Raw genomic sequence first — 16,666 nt, forward strand, 5'->3', positions numbered from 1 at the left:
TGGGTAGAAAGGGTAGTTTGCAGTTTTAAAATCTCAGTCGTTAGTGAGATCCAACAGCTGAGATTTTAATCCGCATTTAAGGTTCGTTTTTTAAATCCGCATAAGATAAATTCCTATAACTCCGATCCACAAATAATCTCAAATTTGAAATTAAACTATACATAATCACCTACATTTTTTTTTTGCAGAATATATAATTTTATAACCCACAAATCAACAGAAGAATATATTGATACATGTTCCAAGATTAAATATATATGGTTAGTCGTGAAAGTCGCTGCTTATTACTTGATTAGTTAGGCAGCCAACCATACTAATCCTGCGTGAAACTACTGTTCAAAGAACATGATTTGTGGTCCATGCATCTTTACTAATTAAATAAATTACATTAGTACTATATATATATATATATATATATATTATATCACTAGGCAGCTAGTGACCAAAAGCTGAGGAATCGCAATACAAATTAAATAAATATAATTTGTTTTGGGTCTCTAAACCCCAACTCTTACTAACTTTTTCTACGTAAAGTTGCTTTTTATTCTTCAATGTCTCAGCTTATATATAACGCTTCAATAAGTTGACGATACTGTGTGATAGTCTAACGGTGAATCTTTCTTAGGTTAAATCGTAAGAACTATGAAGATTTTGAATTCGGAACTCACTGGTAGCAATACCCTTGTAGCCATGTGTTAAGTTTTGACTCAAAGTTGTAATGTAATCAGGTGAGAAACTTCTGTGCATGTGGGTCTGATAGTCCGAGTTTAGGCTCATATCAAATGTTCAAATGATAAGTTTGTATGGTGTCATTCTCGGTTATAAAAAGAAAAAAAAAAGCATCTAAGATATATGTTTTGATTCAACTTCATAATTTGGTTTCATTCTCCATTTCAATTAAAGACAAAAAAAAAAGAGAGACTAAATTGTAACTAAGTCTTCAAATAAGGTACGGAAAGAGACTTGATGAAGAGAAACCCTAAAATAAAGCACGATATTACAGATTCTCTTAATCGATCCCTCTCCCTTTAATTTTCTTTCTATTCTCCTTCCATATCCATCGTTAATGACTATTAATGTGCTTTAATATGTAGTGGGCATCTTTGGCTGGTCTGATATGATCTTAGATTTTCTAAATCTAACGAACTTATGTTATAATAGTTAGGTTCGAATGACAAATTTGTATAATATCGTGTTGGATTAAAAAAAAATACTAATAGCTAGGTCTGACGGAAATCAGAAAACAATAAGGGGTGAAAAGGGAATTTCGTACACGAATGATGCTGGGCCTTTCTGTAAAGCCCATAAGTTGTTCCTTCCTACGCACTTTGAAGGCCGAATATCAGTCCTCTTCATAAAACCAAACTAGTTTGGGCCTTGCAAAGCCCATAGTCCACAACTTTTATTTCCTTTCAAGCCCAAGTCTACCTCTTATCATTGTGGAATGTGGAGGTTCCTCCTCTTTAGGTGGGCTTAACATTGATGGGTTTAATGTTCACGAGATGGAAGTGGACCGGACCAGTGGACCACAGCCTCATATATGCCAAATAGGCAAAATCATATTTGTAATTTGAGACTGTTCACAAAAACGATTTTCTCCTCACTTGTAGACCGGGTTCAAACTCTCAAGTAGAAATAGGAGTGATCAAGGTACCTCTCACAGGGTTTACATGGCTTTCTAGAACCTTACAGAGCCTTTTAATTTTAAACTTGTACAATTTGTTACGATGATTTACTAGGAAATGAAAAATAAACAATGAGTCGTTGGCTGAGATGATGAACTTGAACTATTAAGCAAAAGCAGGTGGTCGTGAGTTCAAGTCTCATGGATGTTTTCATTATCACAATTTGCGAGATGGGTCATATGTTTAGCCCAGTGAGTGCGAATGCCATCCTGTATTATCCTTTCGCACTGAGTCTCGACCCAGGTCTCAACTAGTCTCTGGGGGTTGTGGGGTCTTCCATATAACTCAAGATTTACCAATCAATTATCCGACGGATAGTTGCGATCTTTCTATTGCATGCCAGTAGTAGGCTTCATAGTAATGCGGCCTGCTGAGTCACTTACTTGATGTTACACACCTACACTCCTTGAGCAGACTCGTGTTAGTGTGTTTACCTTTTCTTTTTCAACAAAGGGACACAGAGTCATGGTCATAGGGCAAATAATTGTCACTTCATCTTAAGGAAATCATCCAAGACACGAGAGTCATGATCTTCTTCGGATTATTCTGGATGGACAATATAATTTCGGTAGTAATATTTCATTTTAGCCGGAAAAAGCAGTTCGATATTTGGGGTAATATAAGTAATAATCAAGGGGTGGTAACTCATATCATGAGAAGAAACTTTGCCCGAAGTTTCATTGCTATTAATGGGTGTGACACGGGAGGAAACTACGAACAAGACTAAACCAACGTTTCATAAAGGGAATAAACACTGGAATTCACAGATAGAGATAACACAATGTCAGATTTTGGTATATTTCTTCAAAGATGAAAGATGACAAGCTCTAGGACCGACTACAAACCTAATGTTGTGAAAACATTAGAAAGGCCCATTTTTGAGGCTCTAGATAGTGGAATCTGCCAAAAATAGAGTTAGATTAGTAGTATAGCGATTAGTCTTGTCAACCACTTTAAAACGAGTATCCCAACCAAATTTCACGCAATTCTAATAACGTGGTATTTCAATGCTACTATTCAATTTTCACTACATAAATTATACGTATCCTATAATATATACATAGATATTATTAATAAATTTTTACTTTTCCTCATGAAAACCTGCATATATATCAACAAGACAACCATAAATAATATTTATTATTGTTTTTTTTTTCTCTTTGATCAAAGGTCACTTTCATAGAGAACCACGAATAGCTCAAATGACACTTATGTAAGTCTCTATGAGGGACCGTGGATTGGAAAGCGCCGTCTAAACCATCCCATTCATCCAAAAGAGGTATCTCATAAAGGTCTCGAGTTCGAATCTCTCCATCCCCTCCTCCTGTAATAAAACAAAGATGATCACCTTGATAGAATGTTAATTTAAAATATAAAAAGCAATAATGCCATCTTTTGTGTTGGTTTTATCCATGGAATTCTTGCTAATTGTAAATTAGTATTTGGGAGACTCCTAATTATGAATCATTTGGCCACCCAAATCCCTACTTAGTTATCGTTTTCATCATTAATTAGTTAATTGAATAAACTATATATGTTTATGGATGGATTAACTTTTGGTTTAATTTTGGCTCATATATATTGTCTTCACATTGTTGTGTTGATGCAATTAGCCAGCTTCCATCATAAGTTTCATCGATCCTCAACTTTGATAACTAAGTACAATTTTTTGTCGTGACTAAATGTAATTATTAATTACCATTTGTAATGTACAAGTGTAACAAATAAAAAATAACCAACGAGAGGGGTAGTTCGGTTGACAATCGGCTAAGTTAGACACAAGTGTACGTGCTCAAAGTTTGATTCCAATGAGAAACATATTTCTCAGCCGATATTTTAAAAAATAAACAAAAAATAGTTTACATTATTACTTATTCAAGGGTCTTTTATTTACATTCGACTGTCGGTTTAATTTAATTAGACCCTATAGGTTGATCTAGGATATTCTTATATATTTTTTTGTCTTGCTGTATGTGTATAATTGGTTTAATATCTTAGCTAGAAATTAAAGTAAAGTTAGATGGTATTACCAAATTATTATGAAATTAGATTTGGGTTCTTAATTTTTTTGTCATTTTAGAAATTGATTTGTACGGATATATTGTCACAATTTGCTTTTCCAAAATTTTGGATTGTCTCTTCGGCAAAGTGCAGACACAATCTCATAATTATTAATGAATATAAGACATATATATGCATGGTCCATCTTCTGTCGTGTATATCCTCTATTTGTATGTGTATAAGCCAAAAAGAGTCTACACACACATATATATATGTTTTGATAAGTGTGTAAAAGTGTAAAACTATCTATAGTCAAAAGAGTACATAAGGGTTAAATATAAGAAAAATTTTGCTTCAAGTTAATAATATGGTTCAAAATTAAATTTTCTTTTTTTAAAATACCATTGAAAAATTTACTTCTTATTATAATCAAACCTTGGGCACACATACGTCTAATCCAGTCGATTGTCAACCGAACCACCTCTCGTTGGTAAAATTAAATTTTAAGTTACTTAGAATAAGATATGACACCAAACTTAATTAACTAACATAATGCAATAAAAGCGCAAAATTGTTTGAGGAATATTTCACCTACTTAACTAATTAATATTAATGGCTTATTGCTGCTCGCGGCTCGAGTGAGCAAATTAATTACTTAGCAAAAATGAGCAGTGCTCTAAGTCTCATATCGCGAAAAAAAAAACCATAGGTATAAGATTTTAGATTTAAGACAGTCATACATAACACACGGTATGAATATAAAAAAAATGTAAATATCTTCAAATTTATGGAAAATCAATTAACTGTTATCTTGTTACAATAATATAAACATAGATGTCGGCAACTGGCAACCTTGTTTATGGTCTTGTCTTTTGTGTTTGATCCAAATTTATGTATTAATTGTGTGCCTAGCTATCGTCGTTATCCCTATGTGAACATATAATATAAATTTAAATTTTACCTAGAAAACATATAAGTTTCATTCATTTTCTTGTTTGGTTGTGATTCGTCCTTAGCACCGAACGGGGATAAAAGGAGTTCGGCACCGTTCGGCTTATGACAGCCACAACTAGGTATGGCCTAGTGACAAGATAACCTTCTTTTTTTTTTCCTCTCTTTTTTTTTTAAAAATTTGTTTTTATAATTCACTAAATATTACTATGTAAGTTTTTCAATTAAAGCTTAAAGAAAAATTAGAAAATTAAGCATGTTATCACTGAAGTTTAAATGTGATCAAATGCGTATTTCAAAATACAGATAGGAACGAGTAACCACTTGGGATGATAGTCTAGTGATAAATCACTCTGGTGCAAACGATATGAACTCACAATTTTTTGAGTTCGATTTCCACTAAGAGCAATACCCTTCTGACAATATGCATACACTTACAATATTGTGATGATTTTAGTAGACTGACATTGTGAGAGTTATGGAAAACAATTGCAAGAATTACCTATATATGATGGTTTTTATTGTTAAATTTATATATAAGAACCCATAGCTAGTTTGCTAGTACAGTAGTGACCACGAACTGAGTTTTGGACCAATTTACTCTATCGACAGATAGGAACTGTGTACACAGACCTGATATCCCGAGTATAGGCCCATATAAGATCTTCAAGGACAAACTTGTATCATTTATATATAAGAACCTATCACTAGCTTGCTAGTAAGGTATCACAAGCTGAGTTTTGCCCAATTTACTCTGTCGACAAATGGGAACTGTGCACACAGACTTGACGGCCCGAGTATAGGCCCATACCGGATGTTCAAAGGACAAATTTGTATGATGTCGTTCTAGGTTAAGAAAAAGAGAGGTTGTGAGCTAATTACATAATTTATCTTAGTTTATATTTAGTATGGAGTAACAAAAATGGAATATACGATGGCAACAAGTCTAATACACAACAAGTTAAGGGGCATATCTCTAAAACAAAATTGTCTTGTATATGAAATATGTATATAAATATACATACATAAAGCCAAAGAAAGACCAGGTTCCAATGTTAGTCCAATAGCAGCCATTGTTTCCTTCTATCCTCTTCTTCTAGTCTCTCTTTCCACCAGAAATAGAGGAGAATTCCCTGGTCTTTTGTCTTCCCCCCAAAGAGACACAAATTAAACTATACTACTATATACTTTGTATAATTAGTATACTTTCAGTTTTAGATTAATGTCAAATATCACTGGTGATGATGATGGTGGTAGCTTCTCTTCTGGCAACACCGGAGAAGAAGAAGTTCTTCAAATTCAAGACAAGGAACAAACAAATCACCTCCATGGCTCAGCCACGACCGCCAGTTCGACGGCCTCTAACGGCAACAACTCCACCTCTCAACAGCAGCCGATTAAGAAGAAAAGAAATCTTCCAGGAACTCCAGGCAATAATTTCAACAATCCTATAAATTAATATTCTTATTAGTATTATTAACTAATATTGATTAGAAGAAGATTATGAGTATTTTTTGGTAGTTGATTGATGATTAAAGAAATTATGCATGGTGGGGGATATGATTTGATGATGATAGAGATCATTCAAAGAAGATCAACAATTTTCAAAATTTTGGGCTCTTCTTTATTGAAAAATTGGGTATTAATTATTGGTACACAAAAGGGTGTTTGATTATTGGCTTGGATGACATGACATCTCAATAATTGATGAGGACATTTGGGTTGACCATCAGGCATCATGTACTCCTACTATTATTTCTTTTATTTTTCAAAAATGCTAACCATCTCAATATTTTTCGTCATAACTATCTCAAATACTGAGATGAACGCACATAATTCATGTGAAATCATATACATCCATCTCAATATTTAAGATAGCTGGAACAAAAAACGTTGGGATCCATAAGATTGATGTTTCGTTTTTAACCGTTTAATGTCCAGGAATTCATTTGCTTTGACCTCACTTTCAATTTTTCTTATCCTTTCTTTGTTTTGATGTATTGAATATTTGATTAGATCCAAATGCTGAAGTTATTGCACTATCGCCCACAACCCTAATGGCGACCAACCGATTTGTCTGTGAGATTTGCCACAAAGGGTTTCAAAGGGATCAAAACCTTCAATTACACAGAAGAGGTCACAATCTACCATGGAAGCTGAAGCAAAGTACCAGCACTAAAGTGAGGAAAAGAGTGTACATATGTCCTGAACCAACCTGCGTTCACCATAACCCGGCTCGCGCATTAGGAGATCTTACTGGTATTAAGAAACATTTCAGCCGTAAACATGGTGAGAAGAAGTGGAAATGCGATAAATGTGCGAAGAAATACGCCGTACAATCTGACTGGAAAGCTCATCAGAAAACCTGTGGCACAAGAGAATACAAATGTGATTGTGGCACCATCTTTTCCAGGTTCCTAATACTCTACCTAATCTATATCTTTTTCAGGTTCGAATAGTTGAAAATCTGCTCGAGTGTATATATTAGAATAATTTTCAACTTTGAAATCTCAAGTAGAAACGTCCAAACATTCGATGATCGAGTCGGACCTGATCAACTTTACATTACCCCATCGTTAGTCACCTTATATTTACATATAGTTGAAATGTAGCTTTTTGTAGTGTGTGTGTGTGTGTATAGGTTGTCTTGTTATGGTAAAAAAGTCGCATGATTGTTAAGTGAACTCTCTAGCTAGGGGCAAAGGACAAGCTAGTTGAATGGCCGACAATGGATAGATTCTTTCACACTCTCTTTTTTGATCTACACTACTTTGAACTTTCATATGTACAAAGATTTTTCTCATTGTTTGCAGAAGAGACAGCTTCATAACCCACAGAGCTTTCTGCGACGCATTAGCCGAAGAGAACAGCAAAATAAACCAAGGACTAATGGCCACCATGGGATCAGAACATCTTCAATCCCAAAGGCCTCCAGAGCTCATCTCATCTTTCCCATTAAACTCGAACCCCGAATTCAACAATTTCGACCTCAAAAACCCTCTCAAATCAATCCCACAAGAATTAGTACCAGTGCCTTTCAAGCCAATGAACATGTCCGAAGGCATGTTTTCGAGCAGTTCGGGGAGTCTGTTCGGAGCTCAAAGGAGCATTTCCTCATCTTCTTCCAATCTCCAACTCAGCTCCAACAACTCCTCCGGCCTCACCTACCTCCACGATGCAGGGTCCGCGCACATGTCCGCGACAGCTTTGTTGCAGAAAGCAGCACAGATGGGTGCTAGTACTGCTAGTAACAGCATTAATTCTCCAATGATGCAGAAGAGCTTCACTAGTAGCATGGCTGGTCCTGACCAAATATCTTCTTCAATTAGACCACAACAACAAATATCATACAATGTTCTCCGCGCGAATCAACAGATCAATAATAATTCAATTGATCATCATCCTCATCAACAATCAAATATGGACGGAATCCAAGGCGCGACAGGAGGATTCGCTAACCAGATGTCACATCTTTTTGATGGAGGTTCTGCTATGAATGATATGGGGATGTTCACTGGTATGTTCATGAGTAGTAGTACTAGTCATGATCAACAGATCAACCACCAGGCGTTCTTGAAAAACATTGAGCAACAACATTCGGATAGTAATAGTACGTCCGGTTTGATGCAAGGAAGAGATGAAGTTGAGAGGAACCTGACAGTACCTTCAAGATTTAATGGAAGTTCCCGTGGAGGTAATGATATGATGACTGTTGATTTCTTGGGGATTGGAGGAGGGTCTAGGCCGGCGAATTTGCCCGACCATCATCACCATCAGCAGCAGCAACTTGAGGCGATGAGCCAACATAGATTGCAGCCGATGATGAATCATTTGCAGCAACAGCTCTCACATGGTGCAGAATCTGCTATGCAGAAAAACGTTTGGGATGTTTGAAAGTTGTTAGAATGTTTTGGTGGAAATGATAAGATCCCAGCGGTTGGTATCTCAGTTGAGTTGGACACACATCACATAGATTTTGTGCGTATATCTCAGAGTAGTTGGAATAACTGAGATACCAACGGTTGAGATTCTTATCGTTTTGCAAGGCACTCGGATATGAACAAATGGGCTTGACAGATTCATGCCCATTAATCACTTAAACCGGCGGACTGAACTTGGGCCTGTAACTTTAGATCTGCTGCTGGGCATGACCTTGAATAAGCCTGCTCATAACTTTCAGGCCCAGGGTACTTTTTATTCACAGTTCAAAGAAAATGGAAATTGTTGTATTCCAAATTTCCAATAAAAAAATTTAATTGCTTTTAATAGATAACATCAAAAGATATAATTTGAAGAAAAATTAATTGGAAGATCAAAATACATCAAATGATGACAAGTCAATGAAGTCTGCAAAATTAGCAAAGTCTGACTCATAATTCTAATTTATTAAGACTATTACAATTAATTCTGTGAATATGCTCATCTGGTTTACTTATTTAATTGTTAAGACAACCTAAATTTCAATTTAAATCTATAATCAATTTTTTAAAATATACTCATTTGATTCTGTTTGATAAAACATTTGAAAAGTTATAATCGTGTATTAAATATTAGTATATATGTTGTTCAAAATAAATATTTAGTTCAATTTTGACGGGTTGATGTAGCAAATTACATACAGTTTATTATACGATTCTTCATAAAACAAGAACAATGAAATATAGTATAATTTTTTTTTTTATTTTTTGATTTGTTCGTTTTAATGTTAGCATATATGATGTCTAAAATACGTATTTGATTCAATATTGATACACTATATTATATAATTCTTCATAAAATAAAAACAATGTAATAACGTAGATTTTTATTTTTATTTTTCTGAATTTGTTTCGTTCAATTCATTTTACTCAGAAAATACTCCATATTAATTAATCTTCCCCAATAAAACTTGCCCAGCCAATTCTTTATTGAAGGGGGAGAAGCAAATCTCTCTCTCTCCCCCCCTATATAGAAGGCACGATCTCTATCGCGATTCCCCAAAAGCTCACCATCGAACAAATTGCTTCTGCAATATCCATACGATTGGTGTTGCTGAACTCGTTTACTGTTCGCTGCTCTTCGGCTTTCGACCTAAGCTGAGGGAAACGTAGGGTTTTTGGTTTGTTTTTCTCTAGCATTGTTTCTCTGCTGAAACTTCTTTGAAGGTATGAATCTTGATTAGCAGTAGCTTTCTAGTTTATTTTACTCGGAATAGTGTGTTAGGGTTTTGATTGTGTGTTTTTGTGCTTTTACTTTATTTTTTATGCGGTCCTAGGTAGGTTAAATCTTGGAGTGCTTAATTAACTCTACTTTTTTTTTTCTTCCCATTCATAATCAAACGTCCTGTATCAATCAGGTCGTTAAATCGTTCGCTTTCTCTCTCTATATATATATGCTTTGTGCGTAATAGTTTGCCCTTATCCAAGGTTCTTGATGAATTTATAAGGATGCCTTTCTTCATAAGTTGTGGCAATGACTAGATATTCATAATTTTTCATATTGCCTTCATGGTTTTTTTGTGGAAGTTGAGTCTATATTTTTCCATTTTCATGGGGAATTTAAATATGCAATATATGATATTTTCTTTTCTGACATTGATATTTCAGATTTTAGTGGTTTATTGTATATATATTTATGTAGATTATAGATTCAGATATTTGAGAAGTCTTTGTTTAAGAATGGACCAGCGGAAGATTATTGAATTGGACGAGGGATGGGATTACATGCAGAAGGGGATCACAAAGCTGAAGAAGATTCTGGAAGGATTACGAGAACCACAATTCTGCTCAGAAGAATACATGATGCTTTACACGTAAACCTTGAATTTCAGTTGATAGATAGACTATATTATACATGTATATTGTAATTCCTTTTTTTTTTTCGCTGTTTAACTTCATTGGGATTTATTTTACAGAACTATCTATAATATGTGTACCCAAAAGCCTCCTCATGATTACTCTCAACAGCTCTATGACAAATACCGTGAATCATTTGACGAATACATTATGCTCTCGGTGAGGAGGATTTATCTGTCATGAAGTTTATCATACTGGTTGCCAGTTTGTGTGTTTAGCACCTTTTCCTTTATATTACACCATGTATCTGCTGAATTACATCAAAATATTATTTTTGGATCACTTTTTTAATAAGTTACGTCAACTAATTCTCTGGTTTCCTTGATATGGTATGACAAGGATGGAACCCTCTGTAAGATTTTTGTTGGATGAACAAGTGCATATTTTGAAACTGGTGAATCGATAAATGGTTATTTTCCGTCTCATCTATAATGATTAAGATTCGTAGAAATTCATCTGCTGTGTTTGGGATTGGAGCAATTGTATTTTTATTTTTAGAAGGGCTAAATAATTGTTGGTGAATGTGTGGACTGACACTGGCTCTGGAATGTGCGGTCTATTTTCTGTACATGCTTCTGCTATTGAACTCGGAGATCTGTGGGAAAATAAATTGATTATTTCCGTTGATTGAGAACAGGTGATTTAACTGGTTCTGATTTGGATTGAAAAGTGGGTGCATGCATGTTCCAAGAGTTTTGGTTGCAAATGCTCGTTTAATGATCCCGTCTGGGCAAAACCTTGGGAGTTGTTGATTGTCCATATGTTTTATGATAATTCTCTCTAATCCCGCATTTTCTTTAATTTTACTTTCTCACAGTAAGTTTTATATAACCTCTTATAAGATGATTCTGTATGTTCTTTTTACCGGTTCTTTTTTGTTAGTAATAGGCTTCACCATGGTTTCTTTATTAGGTATTGCCATCTTTGAGAGAGAAGCATGATGAGTTTATGCTGAGGGAGCTTGTGAAAAGATGGAGAAACCACAAAGTTATGGTTAGGTGGTTGTCACGCTTCTTTCATTATCTAGATCGCTATTTCATCGCCCGGAGGTCACTTCATTCGCTGAAGGAAGTTGGGCTGACTTGCTTCCATGATCTGGTTTGTTTCTGATGTCCTTTAACAGAAGTTTCTTTCTCATATTCAAATAAACGAAAAATTATCCACTATGTTCTCTAGGCTAAATCTAATATGACCTTTCATATGTCTTTCTTTTGTCAACTTTCTGAGAAGATGTGTTGGATGTTTTTGACATTCATTTGATACTTTTTACTCTAGGTCTACACGGAGTTACACGCTAAAGCCAGAGATGCTGTAATTGCTCTTGTAAGTTCATGGATTGACAATTTGATCTTTTTTTTACTTTGCATTAAAGATAATTAATCTTAACAGCGATTTAATTATCTTGATAACAAATTTACCTTTTAAAAAAAAACTGATTGGCCATGGATCAGATCGATAAAGAGCGTGAAGGAGAGCAGATTGACAGAGCATTGTTGAAGAATGTTTTGGATATTTTTGTAGAGATTGGAATGGGAAAAATGGATTTCTATGAACGAGATCTTGAAGCATACATGCTTCAAGATACCGGTGATTACTACACAAGGAAGGCATCCAATTGGATCCTGGTTGATTCTTGTCCAGATTACATGTCAAAGGTGAGGCTTAGATTACTTTTTATTGTGTCAAAATTTTTTTAGAGCCTGTTAATTTTATGAGTGAGCCTTCATGTTCTTAACATTTCTTATTGAATCATGTAGTCAGAAGAATGTCTGAAGAAGGAAAGGGAGAGAGTGGCTAACTATCTGCATTCTAGCAGCGAGCCAAAGTTGGTGGAGGTTAGTTCAAATATTGATTACATTTGTTTCTCTCAAACAGAATTGTTGTGAGTTGGTATTTATGTCAAGCTAATTTAGACTTTTCACTAGTTACAGTTTGAAGAATATGCACATGTTTATGCTCTTGTGCATTTCATTTATAAGTTTTCCCACGTTGCATGCAGAAAGTGCAACACGAGTTGTTGGTGGTGTATCAAAATCAACTGCTTGAAAAGGAACATTCTGGATGTCGTGCATTGCTCAAAGATGATAAGGCCTGTGGTTTTCCATCTTTTGTCATGTAAATAATGTTCGCTTTTGCCTGCGAAGCATGTGCAAGTAATTGTTTGTTTTTATCTGCCATTTGTTAGATGGATGATCTTTCGAGGATGTATAGGCTTTACAATAAGATACCTAAAGGCTTGGATCCTGTTGCTACTGTTTTCAAACAGGTAGGTTTATTTTATCCTGACAATTGTTCTTTTCAAGTAAACAGAGGCGCTTTTCCTTTTTGTTCACCTGATTCTTCTCGTTTCGCAGCATATTGCTGCCGATGGTGCAGCCTTGGTCCAACAGGCTGAAGATGCTGTTGCTAGTAGTCAGGTTAGGTTTTATATCCTTCTTGATAGGAAAATATCCATGTTCTCATTATATGTACTCACATGCAACACATTCAGTCTTATTTACAGTAATAGATTACTTACTGTATTTATAGGTGGTTAGCCTCCTTTTCTCCTTAAAAAGGAATTTATTTGGATGAAACTTAGAATTTATATAAAGTAGAATGAACCTCCATCTCCACCTCTGTCTTGCTTGGCCCTTTTCATTTGGTTTATGTGTGTTTCAAAGTTCAACTGTGGTGATATAAGATACATTTCGAGGTTTATTATTCAAATTTTGCCCTCAAATTTTCCATTAAAAAAAAGTTGTCCTCAAATTAAGTTAGTATGCGCCATGAGTACCTGACATTTTGTATTCTGGGTTTTTCTGTTTTATCTACCAGTATGCCCTCGTTTGTTGAGGCATAACAGATTTTGTCTGGACCTTTGCAACCGTTGGTGCAATGTTAAACTGTGTTATCATCTTCAAATGGAGAGATTATTTCTGGATATGGATATGTGTCATATTTTGGAATAAAACCTTTTAAACTTAATGCAATTTTAAATATGTGCTAGAAAATCTTAAGGCTCAGCCATGTTCTTTGGGATAGCAAGAGTAACTAAAGCCATTTTAGGATTTATATTAAGATGCGTACATGTTTCTTGCTGTTTTAAGTGTTGATTCTATTGTCAATTGCTGAGACTGTGCTACTTCTTCCTCAGGGAGGAAATGCTGCTGGTGTGCAGGAACAGGTAACCTTTTGACTACATTTTAGTGGCTGGAAAAATTCAAAATTAACATCATGGTGGTCTTCAGGCTCTTATCAGAAAAGTTATCGAGCTGCATGACAAGTATATCAAGTATGTGAATGATTGCTTCATGAACCACACGCTGTTTCACAAGGTTTGTGTCAAGAGTTATTATTGTGTCTGTTTAGCTTTTGTCCTATTATTTTGTCTAACTTATCTATCAATCGTGTTTGTCAATTTTTAGGCGTTGAAAGAGGCTTTCGAGGTATTTTGCAATAAAACTGTCGCTGGCAGTTCGAGTGCTGAGCTGCTGTCAACATTCTGTGATAATATTCTCAAGAAGGGCGGAAGTGAGAAACTGAGTGATGAAGCTATTGAAGAAACCATTGAGAAGGTAAGCATTCTGAAATGTGAACTCTTTTCATCTTTAAGGTCCAAATCTGTGGTAATAGCTGATCACAGCTTTGATTTCTGCAGGTAGTTAAGCTGCTTGCATATCTTAGTGATAAAGACCTTTTTGCTGAGTTCTACAGGTAAAACCTTTCTTTTGTAAATGGGTGATGTTTGTTTCCTTTGCAATTAATGTGTGCAGATGGCTAAATCTTTTAGTAGATGCATATTATTTGGTGCCAACCTTTTAACATTTGTGGTTGTGGCAGGAAAAAGCTTGCTCGTCGTTTGCTTTTTGACCGTAGTGCAAGTGATGATCATGAAAGGAGCATCTTATCAAAACTAAAGCAGCAGTGTGGTGGGCAGTTCACATCAAAGATGGAAGGGATGGTCAGTTTTAATGAACTTTGTGATGAAGTTATTTTATACTATTTGATTTCACCTGACATATTTTCTTCTTCCAGCTCACGGATTTGACACTCGCAAGAGAAAACCAGACTAACTTCGAGGAATATCTGAGCAATAACCCCACTGTGAATCCTGGGATTGATTTTTCAGTTACAGTTCTTACTACCGGGTTCTGGCCAAGTTATAAATCCTTTGATCTTAATCTCCCTGCCGAGATGGTAAGCCATATTCGTTTTTAATTTTTTAGGCGTAGTCTTATATAGTTTCCATGTTAATTTTAATATTAATTTATGGGGTCAGTGTTTTATTCATTATCATTCTTTAAATGTTCTAATAATTTATGTTACAGGTGAAATGTGTAGAAGTTTTCAAGGCATTTTATGAAACAAAAACAAAACACAGAAAGTTGACTTGGATTTATTCATTGGGCACTTGCCATATTAATGGCAAGTTCGAGCAGAAGACGATCGAACTTATTGTATCAACCTATCAGGTCATGTCTAACATACCCTTATATTTCTTCTTTTATTTTGGCGTTTATGTATTTTGGAGGTGATGGTTGGAAGAAGTTGTATTTTGGGGGTCCTATGTTGACTATTGATTTTTCTTATTTTACAGGCTGCGGCACTGTTGCTTTTTAATACTTCAGATAGACTAAGCTACACAGAGATCATGACTCAGTTAAATTTGACCAATGAAGATGTAGTCAGATTGCTTCATTCACTTTCATGTGCCAAGTATAAAATTCTGTTAAAGGAACCAAATACGAAAAATATCTCCCAATCTGACTACTTTGTGTTCAACCACAAGTTTACAGACAGAATGAGGAGGATTAAGGTTTGAGCTTTGTTACTGCTTTATGTCTAAAGTTCCTCACATTCACTTCAAAGTTGTCATGATGTTTTGGGTTGTTTATTTAATACCAACTTTTGAAAATTTTCAATTGTAGATCCCTCTTCCTCCCGTTGACGAAAGAAAGAAAGTTGTTGAAGATGTGGACAAAGACAGGAGATATGCTATAGATGCAGCACTTGTGCGCATAATGAAGAGTAGGAAAGTTTTAGGTTACCAACAATTAGTCTCAGAGTGTGTGGAGCAGTTGAGCCGCATGTTCAAGGTAATACTATTCATCTTGGTAGGCGCTAACCTAAGTACATCATGGTGAAGGAGTTGTTCTGGTCGATATATGCTTTACATACAACCTTCATTTCATCTAAATATTTTTCATTCAAAAAATTTCATCTAAATCTTTGTATCTTGCATGCCTTTTACGTTAAATTAGTATAGATATTTTTTTTCGTGATACTCTTTGCAAACAATACTGGTAAATGGTGTGGGAAGTTTCTAAGACTTGACTCTGAATATTTCAAAATTAGTGTTTAGAAGTTTTAAAGAAATTTTTTAGAAGTATGGTTGGTGAAAGAAGCCGAAGTTTTGTGCGGTTAGACGCTTCATTTTGCTTAATGTTCTATAACCTGGTTTGTCCGGTATGATGACGGGAGGAATTTGAATGTGCAGCCTGACATCAAAGCTATTAAAAAGCGGATGGAGGATCTAATCACCCGAGACTATTTGGAAAGGGACAAGGAAAACTCGAATTTATTCAAGTATTTGGCATAAACACTGGGTGGACATAAGATTGAATGGTGAACTGTCAGGCTCGACTTGGCTGAGAGAGTTTGTAGAAGCTCAATCCACTATTCATAGCTGTAAATTGTGTGTAGCTTCCATTGTTTTTGCAGTGACACCACACCAGTAGTAGTTGTTTCCTGGACCATCTATATAAATATTTCTTGTTTCTGCAGTTTGACACAGCCAGTTTTGTCTGATATGGTTACCTTATATCACCTGCATCTACGGGTATAAAGCAACAATATTTATGTTCCTGCAGTCTGTAGTGAGCCATTGACCTGCGATCCTGGTAGTGAGATTGGTGGGTTGATGGGTCGGGGAAAGTGGGCCAAGATGGCCTATGGCACCGTCAGGCCATATTGTTAGTTTTGGGCCGTATACCTGGAGTGAAATTGATGGGTTGATGGGCCGGGAAAAGTGGGCCAAGATGGCCTATAGTAGTCAGACCCAATTGTTTGTTTTGGGCCTAATACCTGATAGTAAAATTGATGGGTTGATGGTCCGGGAAAAGTGCTCCAAGATGGCCTATTGTAGTCAGGCCCAATTGTTAGTTCTGGGCCTTATAACTGCTGGACCGAGATGGCCCATTGTATGTGCCGCTT

General features: G+C 35.5%; 2 protein-coding genes across 6 annotated transcripts; both read left to right on the top strand.

The window, feature by feature from the left end:
* Positions 1-5,672: 5,672 nt before the first annotated feature.
* Positions 5,673-8,903, top strand: LOC120003820 (zinc finger protein GAI-ASSOCIATED FACTOR 1-like). The gene is made up of 3 exons (XM_038852927.1): positions 5,673-6,067; positions 6,654-7,050; positions 7,451-8,903. The coding sequence occupies exons 1-3, from the start codon at positions 5,860-5,862 to the stop codon at positions 8,529-8,531; spliced, it is 1,686 nt and encodes a 561-aa protein (XP_038708855.1). The 5' UTR covers positions 5,673-5,859; the 3' UTR covers positions 8,532-8,903.
* Positions 8,904-9,497: 594 nt separating this feature from the next.
* LOC120003822 (cullin-1) lies at positions 9,498-16,322 on the top strand. Of its 5 annotated transcripts, none has more exons than XM_038852933.1 (20): positions 9,498-9,781; positions 10,270-10,428; positions 10,531-10,630; positions 11,384-11,569; positions 11,747-11,794; positions 11,923-12,126; positions 12,229-12,306; positions 12,471-12,560; positions 12,657-12,737; positions 12,826-12,888; positions 13,608-13,637; positions 13,702-13,788; positions 13,879-14,028; positions 14,112-14,167; positions 14,294-14,414; positions 14,489-14,650; positions 14,782-14,925; positions 15,051-15,269; positions 15,382-15,549; positions 15,951-16,322. In XM_038852933.1, exons 2-20 carry the CDS (start codon positions 10,295-10,297, stop codon positions 16,050-16,052), a joined length of 2,223 nt encoding a protein of 740 aa, XP_038708861.1. In that variant the 5' UTR covers positions 9,498-9,781; positions 10,270-10,294; the 3' UTR covers positions 16,053-16,322. The 5 variants fall into 5 exon arrangements, with proteins under 5 accessions (XP_038708861.1, XP_038708862.1, XP_038708860.1 ...); XM_038852934.1 differs by having other exon boundaries at positions 9,499-9,781; positions 10,294-10,428; XM_038852932.1 differs by having other exon boundaries at positions 9,499-9,723; positions 10,257-10,428.
* Positions 16,323-16,666: the final 344 nt, after the last annotated feature.

Source organism: Tripterygium wilfordii, chromosome 8, assembly GCF_013401445.1.
Source record: "Tripterygium wilfordii isolate XIE 37 chromosome 8, ASM1340144v1, whole genome shotgun sequence".
In the NCBI taxonomy this organism is placed as follows: Eukaryota; Viridiplantae; Streptophyta; class Magnoliopsida; order Celastrales; family Celastraceae; genus Tripterygium; species Tripterygium wilfordii.